The sequence below is a fragment of the Arachis stenosperma genome, chromosome 3 (genome assembly GCF_014773155.1).
Source record: "Arachis stenosperma cultivar V10309 chromosome 3, arast.V10309.gnm1.PFL2, whole genome shotgun sequence".
NCBI classification, from domain to species: domain Eukaryota; kingdom Viridiplantae; phylum Streptophyta; class Magnoliopsida; order Fabales; family Fabaceae; genus Arachis; species Arachis stenosperma.
Genome location: NC_080379.1, coordinates 9,010,005 through 9,032,404, shown reverse-complemented (window position 1 = coordinate 9,032,404; position 22,400 = coordinate 9,010,005). Strand labels below are relative to the sequence as shown.

Below are 22,400 nucleotides of genomic sequence, written 5' to 3'. Positions count from 1 at the left end.
GTGTCAATCTTTTCTCAAGCTAAATTTGTCCCTTTCGGTTCTGCTTTTGAAGCTAAAAAGGAATAATACATCATTGTATATTTATCAAGCGATCATTTTCCTTTGTGTGAGGCCCAAGCAAACACTTTTTGCAGAGTCCCTCTACATCACAATTAGTGTATTAACCTGAACGAATGAATGATCGAATGGTTAAATTCTTTTCTGGTTTACCTGTAGTTCTTCACTCATAGTCCTTCAACTTTGAGGTGTGATTACAATCCGAGCTCTCTAGCCAAAAAGTTCGTAAGCAACGGCCGTCTATTGTATCATTGATTTCACCAATTAGTTTATGCGTTTATGTTCTTGTACAAGAATTCTGCATGTATGCTTAGTAGTGCTTGTAAGTTTTGACTTTTGAGACTTGTTTGTAGCTTTGATTTGGAAAATAGTGAAAATTTTTACCTTGCCGCGGATTTTTTTTATCTCTCACATTGGGTGGTTTAGTGCTCATAACAACTACACTCACAAAATGACAAGCATTTAATTTATGATGGGGCCATAAGTTATGATGGGACCAGAATGAGACAACGATAATTTGATACTACAATTTGAGCAACTTGAAAATATTATTACTTTTTATAAAACACTTGAGCTACTTTTTGTCTTATATATCAGAAGGACGACATCAAAATTTTGATTTTTAGTAATAATGAATGAGTATACAATGAATCCCAAATTGTGGTGGGAGGGAAAATTATGCAGCAAAAATACACTCATTGCATATTGTTCAGATTGAGGTAGAAATTAATATAGGCAAACTACTAAAACCAAAAATAATAAATACATAGCTACATTTACCATTTAACAACTATCATCTCAACCTAGTGGGATGGACAAGATTTTTACTGCTATCATCATCTTCACTTCAATCAGTGATCTCTTCACCTATTCGCTTTCTATCTCTGTTAGAGTCCTTTTGCTCATGATGATAATTGCCATGGGATCGCAACGATTCCCCTCCAGTCCTCCGTTCCTACAAGAAAGAATGATAAAATAGTGATAAATGAGAATCAGATTATAGCAATGCTGAATCATCTTGCTTTTGCTCTCCAGTTATGTATAATACAGAGTTCAAGAAAGGGAAAGAACATACATCACTGAATAGGATCTCGTCGGCCTCAAGCATGTGGATTATTTGTCCGATTTTAGGTCTCTTTGTGGCATCTGGATCAACACATTTAAGAGCAACCAACAGAGCAAAGCTTAAGAACCTTTGAAGATGGCTTTTTAGGAAGGTTCGGATCAATGAGTTCCTCTGATTTTCTATTGCCAACCATAGCTTTCAACCATTCAATTAAATTAACCTGCAAATATACCAAATTCTAGTTAGAAAAATAGAAAAAGAGAGAAAATAATCAGCATAGAACAGTGTAAGAAGATTAAAATCAAAACTGTATACTATTATTGGTTATAGTCTCTAATCTCTCCTTGGGATTTACTATAATCAACGGGACTTCTTCCGGTAATTATTTCCATAATAAGTATCCCAAGGTTATAAACATCACTCTTCTCAGTCAGCATTCCAATGCATGCCTACTCCAGTGCAACATAACTACAGAATTGCAACATAATTTTGCCCCCTCTTCTTTTCTTCACTCACTGTGTGCGTGTGTATAATTTGAAAGTATACACAAACTACAATGTTACCAGCCTAGAATTTACTGGGTTAACAAACCAATCAAATGTTACATGAGCAGAAAAATAGAAGAAGAAAGCAAAAAAAAAAAAAAATCACCATCTTTCATCTCCTGTCCAATTGTTTTTCTCTTTTGGCCCTGTAGGACCTTCCTCACCATACAGCTCCACTGGAAGCTTGTTAAAGAAGTTCTTCAGTGAGAACCGAAGCATTCGCGGAAGCGCATCGATTATCCTATCAATCTAAGTTTTCGAATCATAAATGATTTTTAGCCCCCACTCTCTCATATACTGCAACCATAGAGGCTCCTTGACAGCATCTCCAAGATATTCAGCTGCAACAATCTCATCGTGAACACTTGAATTCACATAAAAGTTGCTTCGACACGCATCGTTTCTGATCCCCACTCCAAGTTTTGAAGAACCCTGGATAAAGGTTCCAGGATGAGGGTAACTAGCATGTCCATTTTTTGAGGAGTAAACAATAGCTTTGTTTCCATCAATGTATTCTAAATCATATGCATCAACCCATTCTCTCCCACTATGCTGTGAGTAGTATATACTATATAATTCTCCATTGAAATTGCATATTCTAAGTGTGAAATGCTCCCAATCACCAACATGCTCTCCAAACTTGCTTAAAGGTATGTTTTTCATCCCAATTTTAAGAGTGGCTGGTCCGTTGAATGGACAGAAAATCCACATTGCAATGTCTGTGAATGTTTCACCAAGTGCCGGCTTCACATGAACATAAAGCCTTGCACTTTGCAAGTCCCCACGTTTGAGAAAATCCTTTCTATCATCACTTGGCAAGTCTATCCAAAACTCCTTGTCATTCGTTTCTCCATGAGGTAGATTCGAGCCGGTTTCATCAATTGCCTCGCCTATAGTTACACGCTTTCTGTACAAGCAAGCTCCATTGTTGAAATACCAAACCACAGAAGACGGCAAGTAAACTTCCTCCGGATGAAAGAAAATGGTAGGGCCATAATGCTGAATAAGTGCATGTACCTGTTCCAGGTTTGGCATTGTTTGTTGAACAGGATTTAGGTTCCTCAGGCATGCAATTGGAAGCTCTTCACCCATGTTCCAGCATCCGTTACTGCAGAAAAAGGATCCAACAGGAACTCCTTGGCCTCCTACGCTGCGGTCACAAGGTCTCAAGTTCCACAACTGAAATGAAAGCTCAGGAATTTTAAAATTTACAGCGAGTAATAGGCGGTAAGGCTGCATTTATCAGTGAGGTCGGAACGAACACAGCAGATTCAGATTTCATCCAACTGAGGCTTATTAGGATTGTCAGTAACCAAGTATCCAACTGCCTTGTAACCTTCTGGAGGCTCAGGTATCCCGATTTCCTGCATTCGAACTCCAAACTAACTCAAAATTCAGGGGATTCTTCAGGGGAGCTTGCTTGTCGCAATCATTGCAATGAGTAGTTTCAACTTCCCTAGCAACAAGTACAAACCCCCTTAAAGGCTTGTTACTAGGTTGACAATAATGGGCAAGGATGTGGAAACCTTGAGGTATTTCGACAGGCTTATAGAAGACCACAGCATTCTTTTTGTCCTGTAAAGCATTGCTGCTGCAAATGAACTCAAAATTAGAGACCTTGAAAGCATCTATTTCGCCAAGATTTGCAAATCCAGAAGCAAAACTTCCTCCTGTAACCATATATTTTAGAGACCGAAGTTAATTTTTCCTTTCAAAAAAAGTTCCTTCCTACTACGATATGTTGCATTGTTAATCATAATAATCTAGTGATGAATTTGGTTTGAAATCAAGTAAGGGTAAAAGAGGAAAGTAATTTCATGGCAGGCGCATAGAATGAAAAATGTGAAGAGAAGGATGTTACCGTGAGGCCAATTCGGGATCGGAGAGGGAAGAGAAAAAGTTTGAGGCTGAGAAGTACACATTATTGCGTTCGTATTCCGACCGAAGCATGAGAAACCGAGCATCTATCTCCCTTCTTCATACGCACGCATTCTGTGTCTTTCTTTCACTATATCCGACACTCCTCAATCATCATCATCATCATCATCATCATCATCATGCGATCCATCTTCTCTTGTGTTTGATTGTTTTTATCGATGTTTCTTCTGATTCATTAGCTTTTCCGAACTAATCTCTCTTGGCTCATAATAGTGTATCTAAAAGCAGGGTAAATTGTGCACCGATCCTTGAAGGAAATAAATTTGAATTTGGTATAAACAGTTTAATAATTAATAAATGGTTAATTTGTCAAGTGTCAACGCCAAAATATTATTTTCGTCTTCAATGTATATACATTCCAATTTTGATTTTCTTCCATTCACACTCCTTTCGACACGTGGTTATTTTACGTCTTGGAGTGGGAGCTGAAGCAAAATTGAGTTTAACAGCAAACATACTCGGACGGAATTTCAGATTAATCATCCCGTGAAAAAAATGTGCACAACCTAATCGTGTTTACACATTCATTAATTTGTTTTTACTATATTAAAATTCAGCCACCATATATAAATGTGTATTTGCATATTTCTCTGATATAAATTTGATTATTCGTCTATTATATATCTGATTATTCTACTATGTCAAATTTAATTATTTATTTAGTTAAAAAAATATGAACCAATAAGTTTAAATATACACAAATACACAATTGATTTGTGGAAAAATGACACTCCCCTCCCCTGAGAGATATTAAAATGACACTCCCCTCCCCTCTATTTATAAAATGTACAATTTAATCCATTTAGTTAAAAATGTTAACAGAATATTTTATTTAAAAAATTAAATATTTTATTCAATAAAATTAATATTCTAATTTACCATACTATCCCTTTATATTTATTTACTAGCTAAACTCAATTTCTGAGTTAGGATTCCAATTCCCTCACAGTCGCGTTCCAGCGCTATTTCTCTTTCAATCTCTTCAATTTCCTTTGGTTGTCTCTGCCATCGCTACCTAGGTGGTGCCATTGCTGCATAGCTTTGTGTAATCATCGCCGTTATTATCAATTCAAGTAATAAGGTTTGACCTCCTTTTCTCAAACTCAATTAATTTAAAAAAAATTCATATCATTGGCAATTCTGGATATATCCCTAAACCCTTCATTTTTGCTATCCCTAAATCCTTTTCTTCGTCGTTTCTGTTATAGTTATTCATTATTAATTAAGCCAATTTTATTTCATATTAGGAAAATGTCTACCAATATTGAAGCTATATATAGTGTTAATGAGTACGATGAAACTGAACCCCCTATTGAACAATTATTTACCGATAGTGATGAAGAATATGATGTTAATAAGGATCAATGCGTAGAGAGTTATTTGGATGATGAGGAGTGGAATGAGGATGACTACACTTCAGAGGAAGAAAATGAAGTAGAAGTTAACATAGAGAATGAAGGTGAGATAATGAAAAGATTTGATGTTGAAGATAATGAAAAAATTAGTCTAGAAAAGTTTATGATATTTGTTGACGTACATGAGTTCAGGAGTGTATTAAGAGATTACATAATTCAAGAGAATTTTGATATAATAAGAGTGAAAAATGAGAAAGCAAGAGTGACTGCCATTTGTGCTTCTGAAGGTTGTCCTTGGAGGATTCATGCTTCTCCTTCTCCAGATGGTATTGCTTTTATGATCAAGAGTTATGAGCCCAGGCATACTTGTATTAGAAAATCTGAGAAGAGAAATGCTAATTCTACATGGATAGCAAAAAAGTTAAAACAATCTTTAAATGCTGATCCAAATATGAGCTATGAACTCATGTCTAATGAATTGATTACCAAGTTTGGAGTTGAAACCCATCTTAAGCAATTATATAGGGCCAGAAGAAAAGGAAGGAAAGAAGTTGAAGGTTCTCATGTTTAAGTTATAAGAAAATAGTTAAGTTTGCTAATCTGTTACTGAAAAAAACAGGGGGAGCATAGTAAGATTGGAGTACTATGATCAAATGACATAGTAAGATTGGAGTACTATGATAAAAAAACAGGGAGAGCAATTATATATACAAATGTATTTTTTTACCTTTTCAAATTATAGGAAATTTCAGCAAGTGAATCACAAACTTCAATGATAAAACAAACTCAACAACATGCTTCAGCACAAGCCAAACAAATAAAAAGGGTTAGATTTATCTAACTTTACAACAAATATATGTTTATTAATAGCTTTTGTAAAAGCAAAAAATTTAAATGCACTATTTATTTGATGTTGCAGGATATTAGGAAAGATAAACTTCTTAGAAAGCATTCTTCAAATTAGACGATTCAATGAGTATTTAGAAGTTTCAAGAGTTGGGTATTGAAGATTGCAGCTTGTACAAGGACAATACACCAACATAAAAACATATTCTATTATGCACAATGCTCTTTATTTAGATTAAGAAACTTACTTTGTAGGGATGTGAAGGAATGAGATGTTGAATTTTTAAATTTGGGATTTATTCATCTCGACTTGTTTTTAAATTTTGATAAAGTTGTTAATAAATTTCAATAGTTTTATGAAACAAATTATTTATCAATATTAATTGTTATACATATTAGCAGTGGTAAGATTTTTTATTTAACATTAAAATAATAGTAAAATATAAAAATAATTATTAACAAAAATTTTGGTAAAATCACAATTTAATAATTAAAAAATTATTGAAGGGTATATTAGAAAAAATAATTTAATTATTAATTTTTTAAAAATATTTTAATAAAAATATAATTTAATCAATAAAAAAATAATTTATTAAAGGGTATTTTAGTAAGCAAAATTTAATGACAAAAAAATAAAATTTTTTACTAAAGGATATTTTTGTAAAAATAATTTTGTTTTTCAAAAAAAAAATGAATAAAGTTAATATTAGTTAACACAAAATTTAAAATGGATTAAAGAGTGGTTTTTTTAAAGGTTATAGGGGAGGGGAATGTATATTTTATAAATAGAGGGGAGGGGAGTGTCATTTTAACATCTCTCAGGGGAGGTGAATGGCATTTTCTCTTGATTTTTAGTATATAGGTAATACTTTTGTTTCTTTTATGATAAAGATGCTTAAAACGTCTTTTTATAAAGATATTTTTTAATAATTAAAATTTAACACATATAACCGATTAAATCGTGTTATTTTTGTCAAAATTAGGCTAGATAAATTAATTTGACCGAAAAATGGTGAATCAAATCTTGAATTGGTCTAAATTAATATTATTTTTTACAGAAAATGACTACAATACCCTATTATAGAAAATGACTAAAATACTTCTATTATATATATTAATTTTGAAAATTCTAAATTTCAATTCTTTATTTTTCTATCGTAGGGTTATGATTTAGATTTTTTAAAATTAATATATATATATATATATATATATATATATATATATATATATATATAATAATAAGAATATTTTAATCATTCTCTATAATAAGAATATTATAGTTATTTTTATAAAAAAAAATATTAATTTAGACCAGTTTAAGATTTGATTCACCATTTTTTCAGTTAAATCAATTTGTCTAACCTAATTTTGATAAAAATAATATGATTTAATCAATTATATATGTTAAATTTTAATTACTGAAAAATATCTTTAAAAAAAGACGTTTTAGACGTCTTTATCTAAGTGGCTCCCTTCTTTTATATTCATGTAAAATCAATCTTATTGTGTATATATCTTTTATAATAAACATCACTTTAGCAATAATATTTTCCTAACAACCAATATATTTTTTCTTGTTAATAAAAAAATCCAAATTGCTTTTTGCCGGTCCACAATAAAGGTTGAAAGGTACATATTTCTAGGGCACACGGTGTTTAAAGTTGACGTATGATAAAAAAACTTCCATTTCTTTTAGTTCCCAAAATCACTAAGACCACCGCCTAAATTCAAGCAAGTGTATACAGACTAAAGATCATAAACTGAAAGTTTATATTCTTCAGTCGTTGATAAACAATTTGTTGGACAATACTCAACACAATTACCATAAAATATACAAATTCCAAAATCAATACTGTAATTAAGCAAATGTTAATTTCAAATATATGTTTTCAGTTTCCAATCAACAACGAGTAAATTTATAGGACATACACGAACACATACTTCACAAGCAATGCATTTATCAAATTCAAAATGGATTCGACCGCGAAAACGTTCTGATGTAATTAATTTTTCATAAGGACATTGAATAGTTATGGGTAAACGATTTGCGTGGGATAAGGTAATCATGAAACTTTGACCAATGTATCTTGCAGCTCGGATTGTTTGTTGACCATAATTCATGAACCCAGTTACCATAAGGAACATATCGTGAATATCTATGAAATAGTTTTTTTGTTTCTTTCTCTTGTTTGCGACAAGTTACAAATCTAGAGGATCCATATTTTACAATGAAAATAGTTGAGACGAAGTTGTTAATAATAGGTTGCAGAGAGAAATAGGTAAAAGAAAATTTCACCCAAGATTTAATAATTGGTCTATTCTTAACCTAGGTAAAGTCCATCTTGCTGTGATAGAAAGGAACAAAAACAAATAAATTTTAGCTAATGTGATAAAGATATCAATTGTAGTTCCAAAAACTCCATATGCTTTAATTATTTCAAAAGACTCAGAAATGAATAGGTTCGGAATAGAGATATTTAAACCGCCCAAGTAAAGAACTGTTACAAATAATGAAGAAATTAATAGGTTTAAATAGAAAGCAACATAAAATAAACCAAATTTGATACCCGAATATTCGGTTTGATAACCCGCTACTAATTCTTCTTTCGCTTTTTGGTAAATTAAAGGGTAATCTTTCACATTCTGCTAGGGAAGAAATTAGAAAAACGACGAAACCTATAGGTTGCCGCCACAAATTCTACCCCAAAAAATCATATTTTTATTGTGCATCAACTATATCAACTGTACTTAAACTATTAGATAATGCTAGTCGGTGATAACGTTACTGTCCCCATCGCTATTCTAGAACCGTACATGAGATTTTCACCTCATACGGCTCCTCGAAAGCCTTAAATAAACCTAAGGACCTAGCCGATTATTTCTTTCTTGCGATATCCCTAAGATTAATAAGATTAAAAATTATCGGATGGTTCTGAATTAGACCAATTGAATTCTGTCTGTTCTCATTGTATTTTAAAATAAAGACAAATAAAATTAATTTATATATATTCTAAATGATACAAAAGGTCCTTCTGAATTGATCTTATCCCTTAAAAATAAAAAAAATTTATTAAGTAATAGCTTTATTCTTCAATAAAGAAAATATTTTGGGATTATCTTTATAACCTTCCGTCCATCGTTTTAGGTTACGAAAAAGACTTGCATATTTTTTTTAATTTATTAGAAAAATTCTCTCTTCAGAAAGAGAGAGAGAGAGAAAGAAAACAACGGGTCATTTTTTTGTTCCTATTCGTCTTTTTTTGTGCAAATCAAAAGGGGATACTTAAAAAAAAAGATTAACGGATTATTTCGTTCCCGATAGTCATTTATTTAATCAGTGGATAGGAGCATACTCTAGATCAAAATTGGGGGAAGACTGCCTTCTCTTTTCTACCAACTTTAAGCCCCAATTAGTATTCTTTATTTAGATTATGTGAAAATGTTCCTTTTGACAATTTACATAATCCTTTTTACTAATCCCTTGTGTATCTTGGTGCTTTTAACCATCCACTTCTTTTTTTTAGCTGCCGTTATTTTCTGTTTCTGTTAATACATGAATAATAAATCATCCAAATAGTAGCAAAAACTCAATCTCAATAAAGTTGGTCTTTTGAGTCCTCTTCAAGACAAGATTACTAATTATCCAATCCTAGGGTAATAAGACTCGTCTATTTCTAATTTTTTTTCACTTAATTCTTTTACATAGAAAATGAGACTCAATATTTTGACTGCAATTTCAAATCATCATACCATAGAAATAGCATATATAATCATATACCCATATATATATATATATATATATATATATATATATATATATATATATATATATATATATATATATATATATATATATATATATATATATATATATATATATATATATATATAGGCTGGTAATCTACTATCTAATCTAATATAGTATTTGTAAATTATCTAAATAGAATCTCGAATTTCTATTTCTATAGAAGCTGTCTGATTTCACTCATATAACTATCAGATTTTGTTCTTCAATCAGACATGAAGTGAGAATAATAATGAATTTTTTATATTCTGCCCCTTTTCTATTTTCCTATAAAGTTATCCTAAAAGAAAAGGGCCATAGCAATAGCATCGAGAAATTTTTGTATCAACGAATCGCACGTAGGGATATTGATAACACACATAGAGTTAATGGTATTTCATAACTAATCAATTGAGCAGCTGCTCATAGACCACCCAAAAAAGAATATTTGTTATTTGATCTATATCCTAACATAAGAAGTCCAATTGGAGCAATACTCGAAATAGAAATCTATAAAAAAATACCGATATTGAGATCGGTATCCAAAAGGAATTACAGAGAGAGAGAGAGAGAGAGAGAGAGACTCCCCGGAAAAATTCATTGCATTTTCCTGTAAACATAATTACTTTATGAAAAAAGGATAAATAGATCGTTAACTTTTTGGCCTGTGGATATTTAAATCTCCGAGGATTTGAAATACATTTAAGTCTCTGACTTTTTAAAAATTTGGATACATCGATCTCTTTGTTCACTTGGATCTATCAAACTCAACGAAAAAATCAAGCATGGCTTCTGTTGTACTGACGTGGCCAATATACAAATGCCCACGTAGAAAAGTTTTTAAAATGGGACAAATTAGACCTAGGGATCGATATGTCCACGTTTTGAGAAAGTCAAAAACTTAAATGTATTTTCAAATCCTCAAAAACTTAAATGTTCGTGAACCAAAAATTTAAAGACCTATTTGTCATTTTCTCACTTTTTTTTTTGGACATGGCCATGGGCCAGAGAGCTGACCCGGCCAAACAACTAGAACCCAATTCGCCCCATAACCCGACAAAGACTTAAATGTCCGTGAACCAAAAATTTAAAGACCTATTTGTCCTTTTCTCTTTTTTTTTTTGGACATGGCCATGGGCCAAAAAGAGCTAACCCGGCCAAACAACCAGAACCCAATTCGCCCCATAACCCGACCCTGTTGATGCCTGACCCTAATAGATTAAGCTCATCTTGTTCGATTGCTCTCTGTTAGAGCTTGCCATTGTCATCGGAAATTCCATCACAAGACGAATGACTTGATGCATGGATCTGAAGCTTGAAGCGTTCTTCCTCGTTGTTGTTCTCAGCCTGAATCTGCAATGATTCGTTATGGGTTCTTCCGTTACCATCCTTCACCGCAATCGCCCGATGTTGAAGCACCTGGTGATGGGTCCGCCATGAAGCTCCTGTAGTTTCGTTCGCGTTGTCGGCGCCGCTGATCCTTTGCCTCGAAATCCTTCGAACAGAACTAAGTCCCTCGGCGTTCCCTCTTCGATCCAATCTCCATGATTCGACTATATGATTGCGGGTGTCTATGGTTGGCCGATGCACCGCTGTGGATCGAAGCTGCACTCCCCCTTCAGCTTCTTGCTTGTCACGAGTTTCCGTTTCCACCCTCTCAGGTAACCCTTCTTCTAGTTGGAATCCTTGATGGTTGGTAGAACCTGAAACCCTGTTGACTTGATTTTGCAACCATTGATTATGCTGAAGTATTGCGAATCCAGCTTCTGTTCTGATTGTATTCCTGACTTGATTAGGAGGATCAAATGTCCACTGTCTCCTAAGTTCATTCCCCGCTGCCATTGCTGCCAGTTGGTGAGCTACTTTGTTGCCTTCCCTTGGAGTCCAGGTAGCTCCCACGTCCGAAGCCTCGTCCAGCAGTTGGAGAATGTCTCTGATGATTGCGTCTGCTTCCACTATGGGCATTCTAGCCTTAATGGCTTGAACCAGAGGTAAGCAATCTGTTTCAATTATGCAATTCACTATTTGTAAATTCCTAATGAGAATGAGTGCCTCTCTGTATGCTTGAGCTTCTGATGCTAGTGCTGATGTTGCGGTGAATTTTGATGTTGTCCCAGTAATAATCTTTCCCTGCCAGTTTCTAACAACGACTGTTGAAGCTGCCGTGCCTGTTTCCCTATGGAAAGTCGCGTCAGTATTTACCTTCAACCTATTTTGTGGCGGGGCCTCTAGGTAATTCTCTTCTTCTCACCATTCCTGCCTGCTATTGGTATGTTGTTTGTGTTACGTCCTATTGTTGCATTGTGGTATTCTGCTGCTAAATGCTCTGTGTTGATTATTACCTGTTCTGGATTGATTTTTGTTTGCTGGAAAATGTACTGATTCCTTGCCTTCCATATACACCAACAAACACATCCCAAATTACACAAAATTTTGTCCCCTTTCTTCCCTGTCCCGCTCTTTATTTTCTGAATTGTATCCATCATCCATTTTTCGAAAGATGACACATTATAGGCTGTCGACGCAATTTGGAGGCTAGAGCTGAACCAAACCGCTCTAGTCCACAGACACAAAAGTAACGCATGTTCGACGGTTTCGTTCTCAACCTGGCATATGCTACATGAAGGTTTAACTGCACATTTTCACTGATACAAATTCATGTTCACTGGCAGAATTCTATGCATTGCTCTCCATAAGAACATTATGACCTTTTGTGGCATTGGTAATCTCCAAATAGTTTCCCAAACCTCCCTCAAATTCTGACTTGTCGAAGCTTTGCTGAGTTTTATCTCTTCCTTTGTATCTTTCTCCTCCTTCGCAGAACGGTATCCTGATCTCACTGAGTACTGTTCAACGATTCTATCTGGCCAGACAAAATAATCCTTCTTGTTAATCAGACTGATGGGTATTTTGGTAATCAGTTTAGCTATGTTCCCCGGAAATAAATTCTGAATTCTGTTCGCGTCCCAGCCCTCCCCCTCTTTTATCAACTCGCTCACTCTTCTGATTCGACCTTCTCCACATCTCCCTAACTTATCTATTCCTGCCACCCAATTGTCTTCCCAAATATCTATCTCCACTCCACTCCCTACACTCCATCTACCTTTCCTTCTAAGGAAATCTCTTCCCTCCAACAAGCCATTCCATAACCATGACGCGTTCCTTCTTTGTCCCGCCTCCCAGAGGCTGCAATTAGGATAATAGATGGCCTTTAGTATCCTAGCCCAGATTGCATCCTCCTCTTTTAGTAGTCTCCATGCTTATTTTGCCAAGTGTACAATGTTTTGGCATTCTAAATCCTTAAACTCCAGGCCTCCATTTATTTTACACTTTGTCAATTTTGTCCAGTTTTTCCAATGAATGCTTCTTTTCTTTCCATTGTTTGTCCACTAGAACCTCGTAATTACTGCTTCGATTCTTTTGCAAAAAGATTTAGGGAATTTGACGTTCATAGTGTAGGTTGGAATCACTTGTATTACTGCTTTTATCAAAACCTCCTTTCTGCCTTGATTTAAAAGTTTCTCTTTCCATCCTTGCATCTTATCTAGTATCTTCTCCTTTATCCACTCCAAAGCCCTCTTTTTAGATCTTCTCCATCTCGCTGGTAACCCTAGGTATCTTCCAGAATCCCCCCACGACGCCATTCCGGTGATCTCTTCTATATTCACCTTCCTCTGTATAGATACTTGGCTTCATAAAATCAGCCCAGATTTCTCACTTCTCAGTGTTGATTCTTTGACCTGATGCCTCCGTGTATTTATTTAGAATCTGAATAAGTTGATAAATCTCCTCCTTCTGTGCTCCTGCAAAAATTATACAATTATCAGCGAATAACAAATGAGTAATAACCGGTGCTGATGGAGCTAACCTTATTCCAGAAATAAGATTATCTCTCATTGCCTTTTTCATGAGAATAGTGAAGCTTTCAGCTGCCAAGATAAAGAGATAGGGTGATAGAGAATTTCCCTGTCTGAGACCTCTTTGAGGGAAGATCTTGGTTGACAGTTTTTCATTTATTTTGAATCTATAAGTATCACTTTCACACAGCTCATCACCAACCTCACCCATTCATTACTGAAACCAAACTCTTCCATGACCCTTTGCAAGAACTTCCATTCCAATCTATCGTAGGCCTTATTCATATCCAATTTTATGGCTAGTTCTTGACTTCCCGCGTTTCCTTTTCTGTTTAACTTATGAAAAGCTTCATGCACTATAACTATATTATCTTGTATGAGTCTTCCTTTAACAAAAGCACTCTAAACTGGAGATATGATGAGATCAAGCACTTTCCTTAATCTTCCCACCAAGACAAAGACCTTGTTACAATCTTATATACAAAGTTACAACAACTGATGGGTCTGAGCTGATTGAGGTTTTCCGGTTGACTTACTTTGGGTATCAAAACAACAGTTGTTTCCCCTAAGTCCTCAGGTATAATACCGTCTTAAAAAATTTGCTTCACTAAACCACAAACTTTTTTGTTCAGAATATCCCAATGTTGTTGAAAAAAATAACCCATTTAATCCATCTGGCCCCGGAGCCTTTAACCCTCCCATACTAAATACCGCCTCCTTTATTTCCTCATCATTAATTTTTGCCATCAGCTCCTCATTCATATCTTTAGTGACTCTCCTTGGTATGTCTTTTACGCACTCTTCCAAGGTTCTATCCCCTTCAGATGTAAACAACTTAGTATAATGCCTTTCTACTAACCTCATTATGTTTGCTTCTCCTTGTATCCACTTACCTATTCCATTTTTTACTTTGTTGATTCTATTCCTAATTCTTCTTTGAATGGTTGTTGCATGAAATAAGGCTGTGTTTTTGTCACCCCATTTTAGCCATTTCAGCTTTGATCTTAGGCCCCAATATTTTTCCTCTTGTTTCTAAAATTCTGATATTTGGGTCTTCAATTCTCTCTCTTTTCTTTGATCTCTTTCCATCAAATCGGCTTCTTGGATATGATGTAACTCTATTTTCATTCTTTCTATTTCTTTATCTGCTCTCTTAAATTTTCGTCTGCTCCATTCCATCAACTCCCTTTTGCATCTATTTCTCTTCCTTGTGAATTGACTCCAACAATTTCTGTTACCCTCGTCCTGTTGCCAACTATTCTTGATCACCTCTTTGCACTCCTCATGATCTGCCCAAAATGCCTCAAACTTGAACTCTTTTTTTATCCGTCCTCACGGTTGAATTTCCAAAATAAGCGCACAGTGGTCCGAACCTATAGCTGGAGTAGCCTTTAGAATAATGTTCTGGTATATCTGCAGCCATTTCCTATTCACTAACACCATATCTAGTCTTTTCCTAGTAATGAAATTATTTCTTGGATTACTGAACCAAGTATATTTACTTCCTTTAAGGTCAACATCCATTAAACCATTATCGTCTACAAACCTTCTAAATGTTTCTAAACAAATTTTTGGTTGTGGGAGGACACCTACCTTTTCATCTTGACTTAATATATCGTTGAAGTCCCCCAAATAAGCTTGAGGTTCCTCCTTGCTCATGTTACTTACCGTAAGTTCATGCCATAGTTTCCTTTGCTTTTGAAAAACTGGATTCCTGTACACAAAAATACCCTGCCATTTCAAATCATTATTGATGTTAATATTAGCTTTAATATAGTTTTCACACTACTCGTAAACATTAATATTAATATTAGATATCCAAAGCAGACATAGTCCACCGGACAAGCCCCGGAGTTCTATGCAAAATATATTGTCAAAATTCAGCTTCCTTCTTATCCTATTTATTTTTTCTTTACTGGCCCTAGTTTCCATTAAAAACAATATGAGCGGCTTTACTGTTTTACATAGATTATATAACTCAAAGATTGTCGGGGCAGCCGCTATTCCCCGACAATTCCATCTAATTATACTCATGGCTGAGGTTGGGGCATGTTAAGGCCCGTCTCCTCAGCCATTTGTCCTCCCTTAAAATGTTCAGAAGCATGCATTGCTAGCTGATACTCACATGAGTCCAGAGAAGTATTGCTGTTCTTCAATTTCTTGGGCTCCTTATCATCACGCTCCTCCCTCCATTCCCTGTGTGTTAGTAATGGCACCTGTATGAATTTCCGTTTCCTTTTTAAATTCAGCTTCATTTCCAGCTTCTTAGCTAGTTGTGTTTCCCAATCTGCATGTGCTTCTGTTCCTTCCTTTTGATCTTCATCACTTGCTAACTCAACATAATAGACATTCTCACCCGGGAGAGCATGCTAACCCCGTGATTCATGATCTCTATTCTGCGTTTCCTCAGATGGCTTCTTTAGTTTGTCTCCTTCCCTTCCACTCTTCAACAAGGCTTGATTTTCCTTCCCCTCCACTTTGCCATCACACACTTGTATATCCTTGTTTCTTGCTAACATAAGTCTTTTTAATTCCTGACCTATGGTCTCTTTTCCTCCTTTATTCTCCTGGCCCAACCTCCCCTCTACAATTCTATAGCTATTCACCTCCCCATCCTCTATTGTATAATGCTTCAGCCCACTTCCTTCTACGTTCCTTTCTTGCAAAAGATTTGCCCCTTTGTTGGCCCCAATCTCCTTTGTTGGGCCTTTCCCCCTTAATATCTGTACCTCAATCATTTTTTCTCCCTTCTGGGCCTTATTGTTATTAGTCCATTCATTGTTACTTGCCCTTATCTCCTCAATGAGATTTTTCAATTTATAGGATGCTCCTAGGTCAGGCTGCTTATCCCTAACTCCCTAAAAATCAGGGATTTTTGGTACTTTCTCTACCTACTCTTCTGCTTCTGCCATCTCTTCCTCTCTCCCAATTTGGTTTTCTCAGACACTCTTCTCCCTGATTTTCTGCTGCAGTGCACGCTCATCCTTTATCCTGCTCTCCTCAGAGCTTTGCTTCTCACCATTCTCCCTGTCCAGGTTACATTGCTCACGCGCCAGCTCCTCTCCTTCCTCACTCCATCCTTGTTGTTTTGAGCTTCCTCCTCCCACGGTTGAACCTGGTCTGCCTTGACCTACTCCCAGGCCTGGTGAATGCTTCCTCTTAGTGGGGTCCCAGCAAGCCATTACTGTTGGGTTCTTGCATGTCTTTTTCTCATGCCCTAAAATTTCACAATTGAAGTAGTAGCTATCTGGCAACCTCTCATACCTGAAGAAGACCCACAATGGTGGCAACTCCTCTTTGTCTAACCAGAAACCTGTAGGTAGAGCCTTAGTGATGTTGATGCTAACCTTGATTCTCAGATATGGTCTCCTCAGTACACCATCCATTTTTGGATCTTCAGTCTCGGCTAACACTCCCAATATTTCTCCAATGAGCGTACATGTATCTTTATCCATGAAGTCATGTGGGATGCCATGTATTTGAATCCAGAACTCTATGAAGTCATGATTTACTTCGAACACTGATTCGCCTTCTCTCCATAATCTAAGATTGACCATATTTCCTCTAACATTCCATGGCCCATTCTGCATAATCTGCAGCCCCCTCTTTCTATCTTTAAAATTAAACAACATTTTCTTCGAACCAATATCAGTGACTGCAACACCTTGTGGGTTTCCCCACATTTCCAGAAGAGCATTCTTACATGTTTTAAAACTCATCTCCACCCACCACATTTAAGCAATCTTTCTTATACCCCAACTCTCCAGGCTTGTTGAGCTTGATTACTTTTCCTTCAATGCTGCTCATACTATAGGTTGCTCAATATATATTGTTGTGTTTTACAGGTTTTCCAGTGGTTTGAGAGCTCAGGTTGATAGAGGATAGTAGGAGAATATAATTGTGGGTATTGAGACTGGATGAAAAGATTCCCTTTTGGAGAAGAACCCAAAGTTCTTGGATGACTCTCCTATTGAGAGAAGAAGAACTCCCTAGTAGAGCAAAATGAAAACTCCATTATTTATTTGTCCTTTTCTCTTACTTTATTTCATTTTCTTTTTCAAACCCAGTTTGATAAGTTAGTTGATTTAAAAAGACGTATAAAGATTAATTACCTCCTTAATGATCCAATATACTCCTCCCTCGATTGACCCTTCATTTTCTTCAATTCGTTCTGGTAGTTCGATACATACCGTTATTGGAATACAAATAATTTTAATTTGGCACGTCATATTATTTTTTTTGTTTTTTTTTTTAACATAATTCATAATGAAAAGGTTAATCACCACATGCATTAATCAAAAGCTCTTTAACTCAGAGTAATGTAAAAGTACCAAAAAATTAAAGTATGGTGGTATCTTGATCCTAGTATTTGAGTGCTACTAGATCATAAGAGATAATGTTAACAATTTATGATAAACTAATTTATTTCATCTAATAATAATTAGACATATGATAAAGCGTAACTACCCTTTAGTTGAGAGAGGATTGGATAAAATTCACCAAAAATATTTGGTATCCGAATAGTATTATAGAAACCAATTCTCATTCCCTGATCAATAATAACGATCGGCCCCATCAGAAAAATATTTCACATAAGAAATCCTTCCCCTAAAGATTCAGATTGCACCAGACCTAATTCAATTTCTTAACCAAAACGGGGCATTCATTGCTGAAAATGAAAACCAATCAATTAAAAATGTAGCTTCAGAGTAACGAGGAGGACAAATGTGTAAATTTAGCTCCGGAAGATTAAAAAGCATGATGCACTGAGATCTTGATCCTCGTGCCACCAATACAATCATACTATCATAGCATCTAAGAGATACAAAGTCCTGATTTCAAGTGCTAAGAAATTCGAAAATGCAAGGATTAACACGGCAATGATCAATGTCCATAATGTCCTCATAGCAGTTCGTGCTCAACAGCAGAAAACATACGGATCAAAAAGCTCATATCAAGTAATGGATTTAACATGCAACATTGAACACAAAGCAAAGGCTATGCATTATTAGCATCTGGCTCAGACTTTGTTTCTGATGATTTGGCGTTCTTCGAAGCAACTGTGTCAATGGTCATATCCTCACCCGTATCTGCCTCAGCCATCACTTCATCCTTGTCAGCTACCGGAGGTTCAGTGCCATTTTCTATGCCATCGAGTTGCAGCTTTTGTTTTTCATTTGTATTCTCTTGCTCATCTGGCTCTTGTACTGTTGTTGCTTGTGGAAATGGATCAGTAGATATTGTCAATGTGGATGTAACTAACAAGTTCTGCAAATGAAAACACCAGACATAAGTCGAGAAACATTGCTCTCATCAAACAACATATGAATTGATAACTGATCATAAAATGAATCATTAAACAATTCCAAATACAGGATTTGATTTGCTTCGATGAAGGATACCTTTTCCAGGGCCAAAGCAAGCTTCGAAAGATGTGGATAAATGCCTTTTGCATCCAATAGGATCTGCTCGGTTCAATATCAGACAAATATTATTTTATGTAACCATGTTATAATGTTGTTGAACAGATAAACTTGGACACTGATGCTCCAATATGCTATTGGACAACGTACAAAAGAACTGGATATACCTCACAAAGCCTTTGCAATGTAAAGGGAGGGCCTTCAAAAAACAAGTAAGTGCTACAATCCAGATAAATTACCAAAATAGTTTAGTGAACCAAGAACAGAATAAACACTTAAAATAAGTAAGAACCGAAGTAATTAATAAACATAATACACATATTCTGAAAAGAGATGATTTTTAGACTTAGGAGATTTGCTGTTCAATATGAATGAAGGTGCCTGGGTTGAGTATAGAAGTTTACCATAAAATAAGAAACATTGTTCTAACAGCTAAATGAAGGCTACTTCATTATGGCACCAAATAAGATAGAGTGAATTTGGTTTAAACATGTATGAATGAGTTATCAACTCAATGATCAATAGAACTCATGCTAAGCCTTGGAAGCTTTTCTTTCATTACTTATCTTCCTTCTATCAAACAACTGCTATAGGTTCGAGTTAAACCCTAGAACAACAAGCAGGCCTAATCAAAACTATTACAAGAATTTGAATATTAAGAATGACCAGAAATGACGTAATTCATTAACATATTGTCTAAAAAATTTGGTTAATGTGTTGTTCTATTTTGGTGCTGGATAAACTATAAAATTGATATTTTTAACATTTCCAAATAATTCAGTTCAATAACTTTTATCAAAATTAATTTCAAAGATTGGTCCACTCTATAGATTCTCAGCTAACAATATGGTACCGTCATCCAACTTGTTGACCACCTCAGAGTAGGATTCTCCTAAAGAAGCATATTGCTGTTCACTAATCATTCTTGCCTCAGGGTACTCTGCTAATACCTGTATTACAAATATGGTGAAAGGATTATTAAAAAGACAACACTTTAAGTGTAAGGTGACCATTAACAAACAAAAACAACGCCGCTTTTTCATACCATGTGTTGAAAGTAAGAACTATGATGCTAGAATAACACAAGTTTCATAACATTATGAACCAAGACAAAGTATAAAAAAAACTACGTGCTAGCATACCTCTAAGAACCAATACAATATACACAAGAAGCATCCTAGCATACCTCCCCATACCTGCTTCAGCTGAAAAGATAGCATAGTCTTTAGCTTATCCCAGTCATGCCTGTCATTCAGAAAGTGCACCACATTAACACTAAAAAATAAAGGTCCATTTCCGGTCCACTGAAGCAACCAATGAACCAATAACTAGAGTGATGGTAAGGTGCCAAAAGACAGCCTTAGCACCTAATTGATGACGGGGAAAAAGAATCCCTAAAATCTCAGCCATCTAACTCGGTCGCTAACTATGATAATCAAACACAAAATAACATGAACTTTATCCTTCAGGAATCTTATCATCAGTTCAGGGTTTGGTACACCACAGATCTTAATATTTAATTTTTGGAACTATCATCATGCAGAAGCAAGAGAATCAATGCAAAATAGTACTGCATCATTTTACATCTTTCTATTCCAAACATTGTCAATGCACACATTTTACATCTTTCTATTCCAAAACAATAATCATATCTCTCACATCAAACCAGCCATAACCTTTGGAACAAAAATTCAGTTTCTAAAACAACTCGCACCAGAACTTCCCAGTGGATGCAATGACTTCTAGAACCTTCCTCACTTCTTTCCCAGAAAAATCATCATCCCTTTGATCTTGCTCACCATCCCTACAAAAAGAAATGAATCAATAAAACCAATCAAGCGCAAACAAGAAGTCTGCCATAACAATGAAGTACCTGTGGTTGGAAGAATCAGGTACCACATCATCACTGTGTGGATTAACGGCGTCGACTGAGGAAACCGCTGTTTGCTCTAAATTCTCATTCGATGGAACCTCCATGAGAGTCTCCTCCAGATGCGCTATAAAAGTAGGGTTTCACACAGTGGCGGATATGTATCTTTCTGAAGATGTGTACATACGAAAGAAGCACGATGAGAGGGTAGATACATACCTTGTTAAAATTTGGAATATGGAAAGAGTTGTCAGATTTTTTAGATAAGTGAACGATGAAAGTGTGGTGTTTTGAGGGCGGAGCAAAGGAGCAGGGACCTCTGTGGACTCTGGTTATGTACTGTGTGAAATGACGGCGAAGGCTCCGTCACCGTCTGCGGAGGGAGCAAGTGTCAGTGTGTTGATCTGTGAAAACGGTGAGCTCAAAGTTCAGATCTTCCTTCAGTATTGGGATTTGCAATTTGGGCCAATCTAGCCCACATGTCTGGGCTTTCCCATGTATGATGTATGTTTTTGTAACCCAATTACTTCTTTTGTGATAAATTCTCTGTTTTGCTGATTTCTTTTTAGTATAATATTAAAGTTTGACTGGGCCATCTCTAGTCCAGGAAGCACCCAAAATACCACCCAAATATTTCCCCCATCAGGCTTGGAGATTGAGGAGGACAAACCTCCAGACCCAATGGGAGTAGATGATAGACAAATTATGAAATTTGGGCCGGGCAACTCAAGTGAACTTATTGCAGCTAGGGGTATTCATAAAAAAATCAAAATATGGTTAATCGGTTAAAAAATCATAACCATATTTTGATTAATTAGTTTAATAAAACAATTTTAAAAACTATATCCATATTTTTTAGAATTGGTTAACCAAAACTAAATTAAAAAAATCGATTTTTAACCGGTTAACCAAAACCAAATTAAATTCTTCCTTTTCTCTCTCTCCTTTCTCTCTCTCCCCTTCTCTCTCTTTTTTTTTCCCTCTTTTTCTCCCCTCTCTCTCTCTCCCCCTTGCTTCCCCTCTCTCTTCTTTTCTCTCTCTCTCCCTCCCCCTTCTCTCTCTCTCTGTCTCTTCCCTCTCTATTTCTCTCTCCTTTCCCTCTCTCTCTCTCTCTCTCTCCCTTCTTTCTCTCTCTCTCTCTCTCCTTCCCTTCCTTCCTCTCTTCCTTTCTCTCTCTCTTTTTCTCTCCTCATCTCTCTCCCTTATTTGTCTCTTTCCATTTTTCTCTCTTTTTCTCTCTCTCCCCTCTCCCTCGTCTCTCTCTCCCCTCACCTTCTCTCTCTCCCTCTCTCTCTCTCTCCTTCCCCTCTTTCTCAACCTCCCCTTTCTTTCTCTCTCCCTTGTCTCTCTATCATTTTTTCCCTCTCTCTCCTGTTTCCTCTTTCTCTCTCTCCTTTGCTCCCCCCTCTCTTTCTCTCCTTCTCTCTCTGTCTCTCTCTCCTTCTTTCCCCTTTGTCTCTTTCTCTCTCTCTCTCTCTCATTGCCCTCTTTCTCCCTCTCCCTTCTCTCTCTCATTCCCTTCCTCTCTCTACTCATCTCTCCCTTCCTCTATCTCCTCCTCCTCTTTCTCTCTCTCTTTCTCTCTCTCTCTCCTTCCTTTTCTCTCCTTTCTCCTCTCTTTTCCCTTCTCTCTCTCTCTCTTTATCTCTCTCTCTCTCT

The 22,400-nt window shown here is 35.8% G+C and overlaps 2 protein-coding genes across 2 annotated transcripts; both read right to left on the bottom strand.

Annotated features, from left to right (window-relative positions):
- Positions 1-586: 586 nt before the first annotated feature.
- On the bottom strand, positions 587-3,907 carry LOC130967655 (hypothetical protein At1g04090-like). Its single transcript, XM_057892609.1, has 4 exons — positions 3,530-3,907; positions 1,775-3,338; positions 1,133-1,343; positions 587-1,012 (listed from the first exon to the last, which is right to left on the bottom strand). Exon 2 carries the CDS (start codon positions 2,905-2,907, stop codon positions 1,918-1,920), a length of 990 nt encoding a protein of 329 aa, XP_057748592.1. The 5' UTR covers positions 2,908-3,338; positions 3,530-3,907; the 3' UTR covers positions 587-1,012; positions 1,133-1,343; positions 1,775-1,917.
- A 14,377-nt stretch (positions 3,908-18,284) lies between these two features.
- LOC130966698 (uncharacterized) lies at positions 18,285-21,142 on the bottom strand. The gene is given in 8 exon segments (XM_057891516.1): positions 18,285-18,716; positions 18,851-18,913; positions 19,039-19,076; positions 19,079-19,090; positions 19,725-19,821; positions 20,068-20,116; positions 20,586-20,675; positions 20,745-21,142. Coding segments are annotated over 8 exon segments (723 nt in total). The 5' UTR covers positions 20,849-21,142; the 3' UTR covers positions 18,285-18,446.
- Between the last annotated feature and the right edge of the window lie 1,258 nt (positions 21,143-22,400).

Excerpts from the sequence above, each read along its gene's own strand:
- LOC130967655 (XM_057892609.1), bottom strand. The coding sequence starts at position 2,907 with ATGCAGCCTTACCGCCTATTACTCGCTGTAAATTTTAAAATTCCTGAG.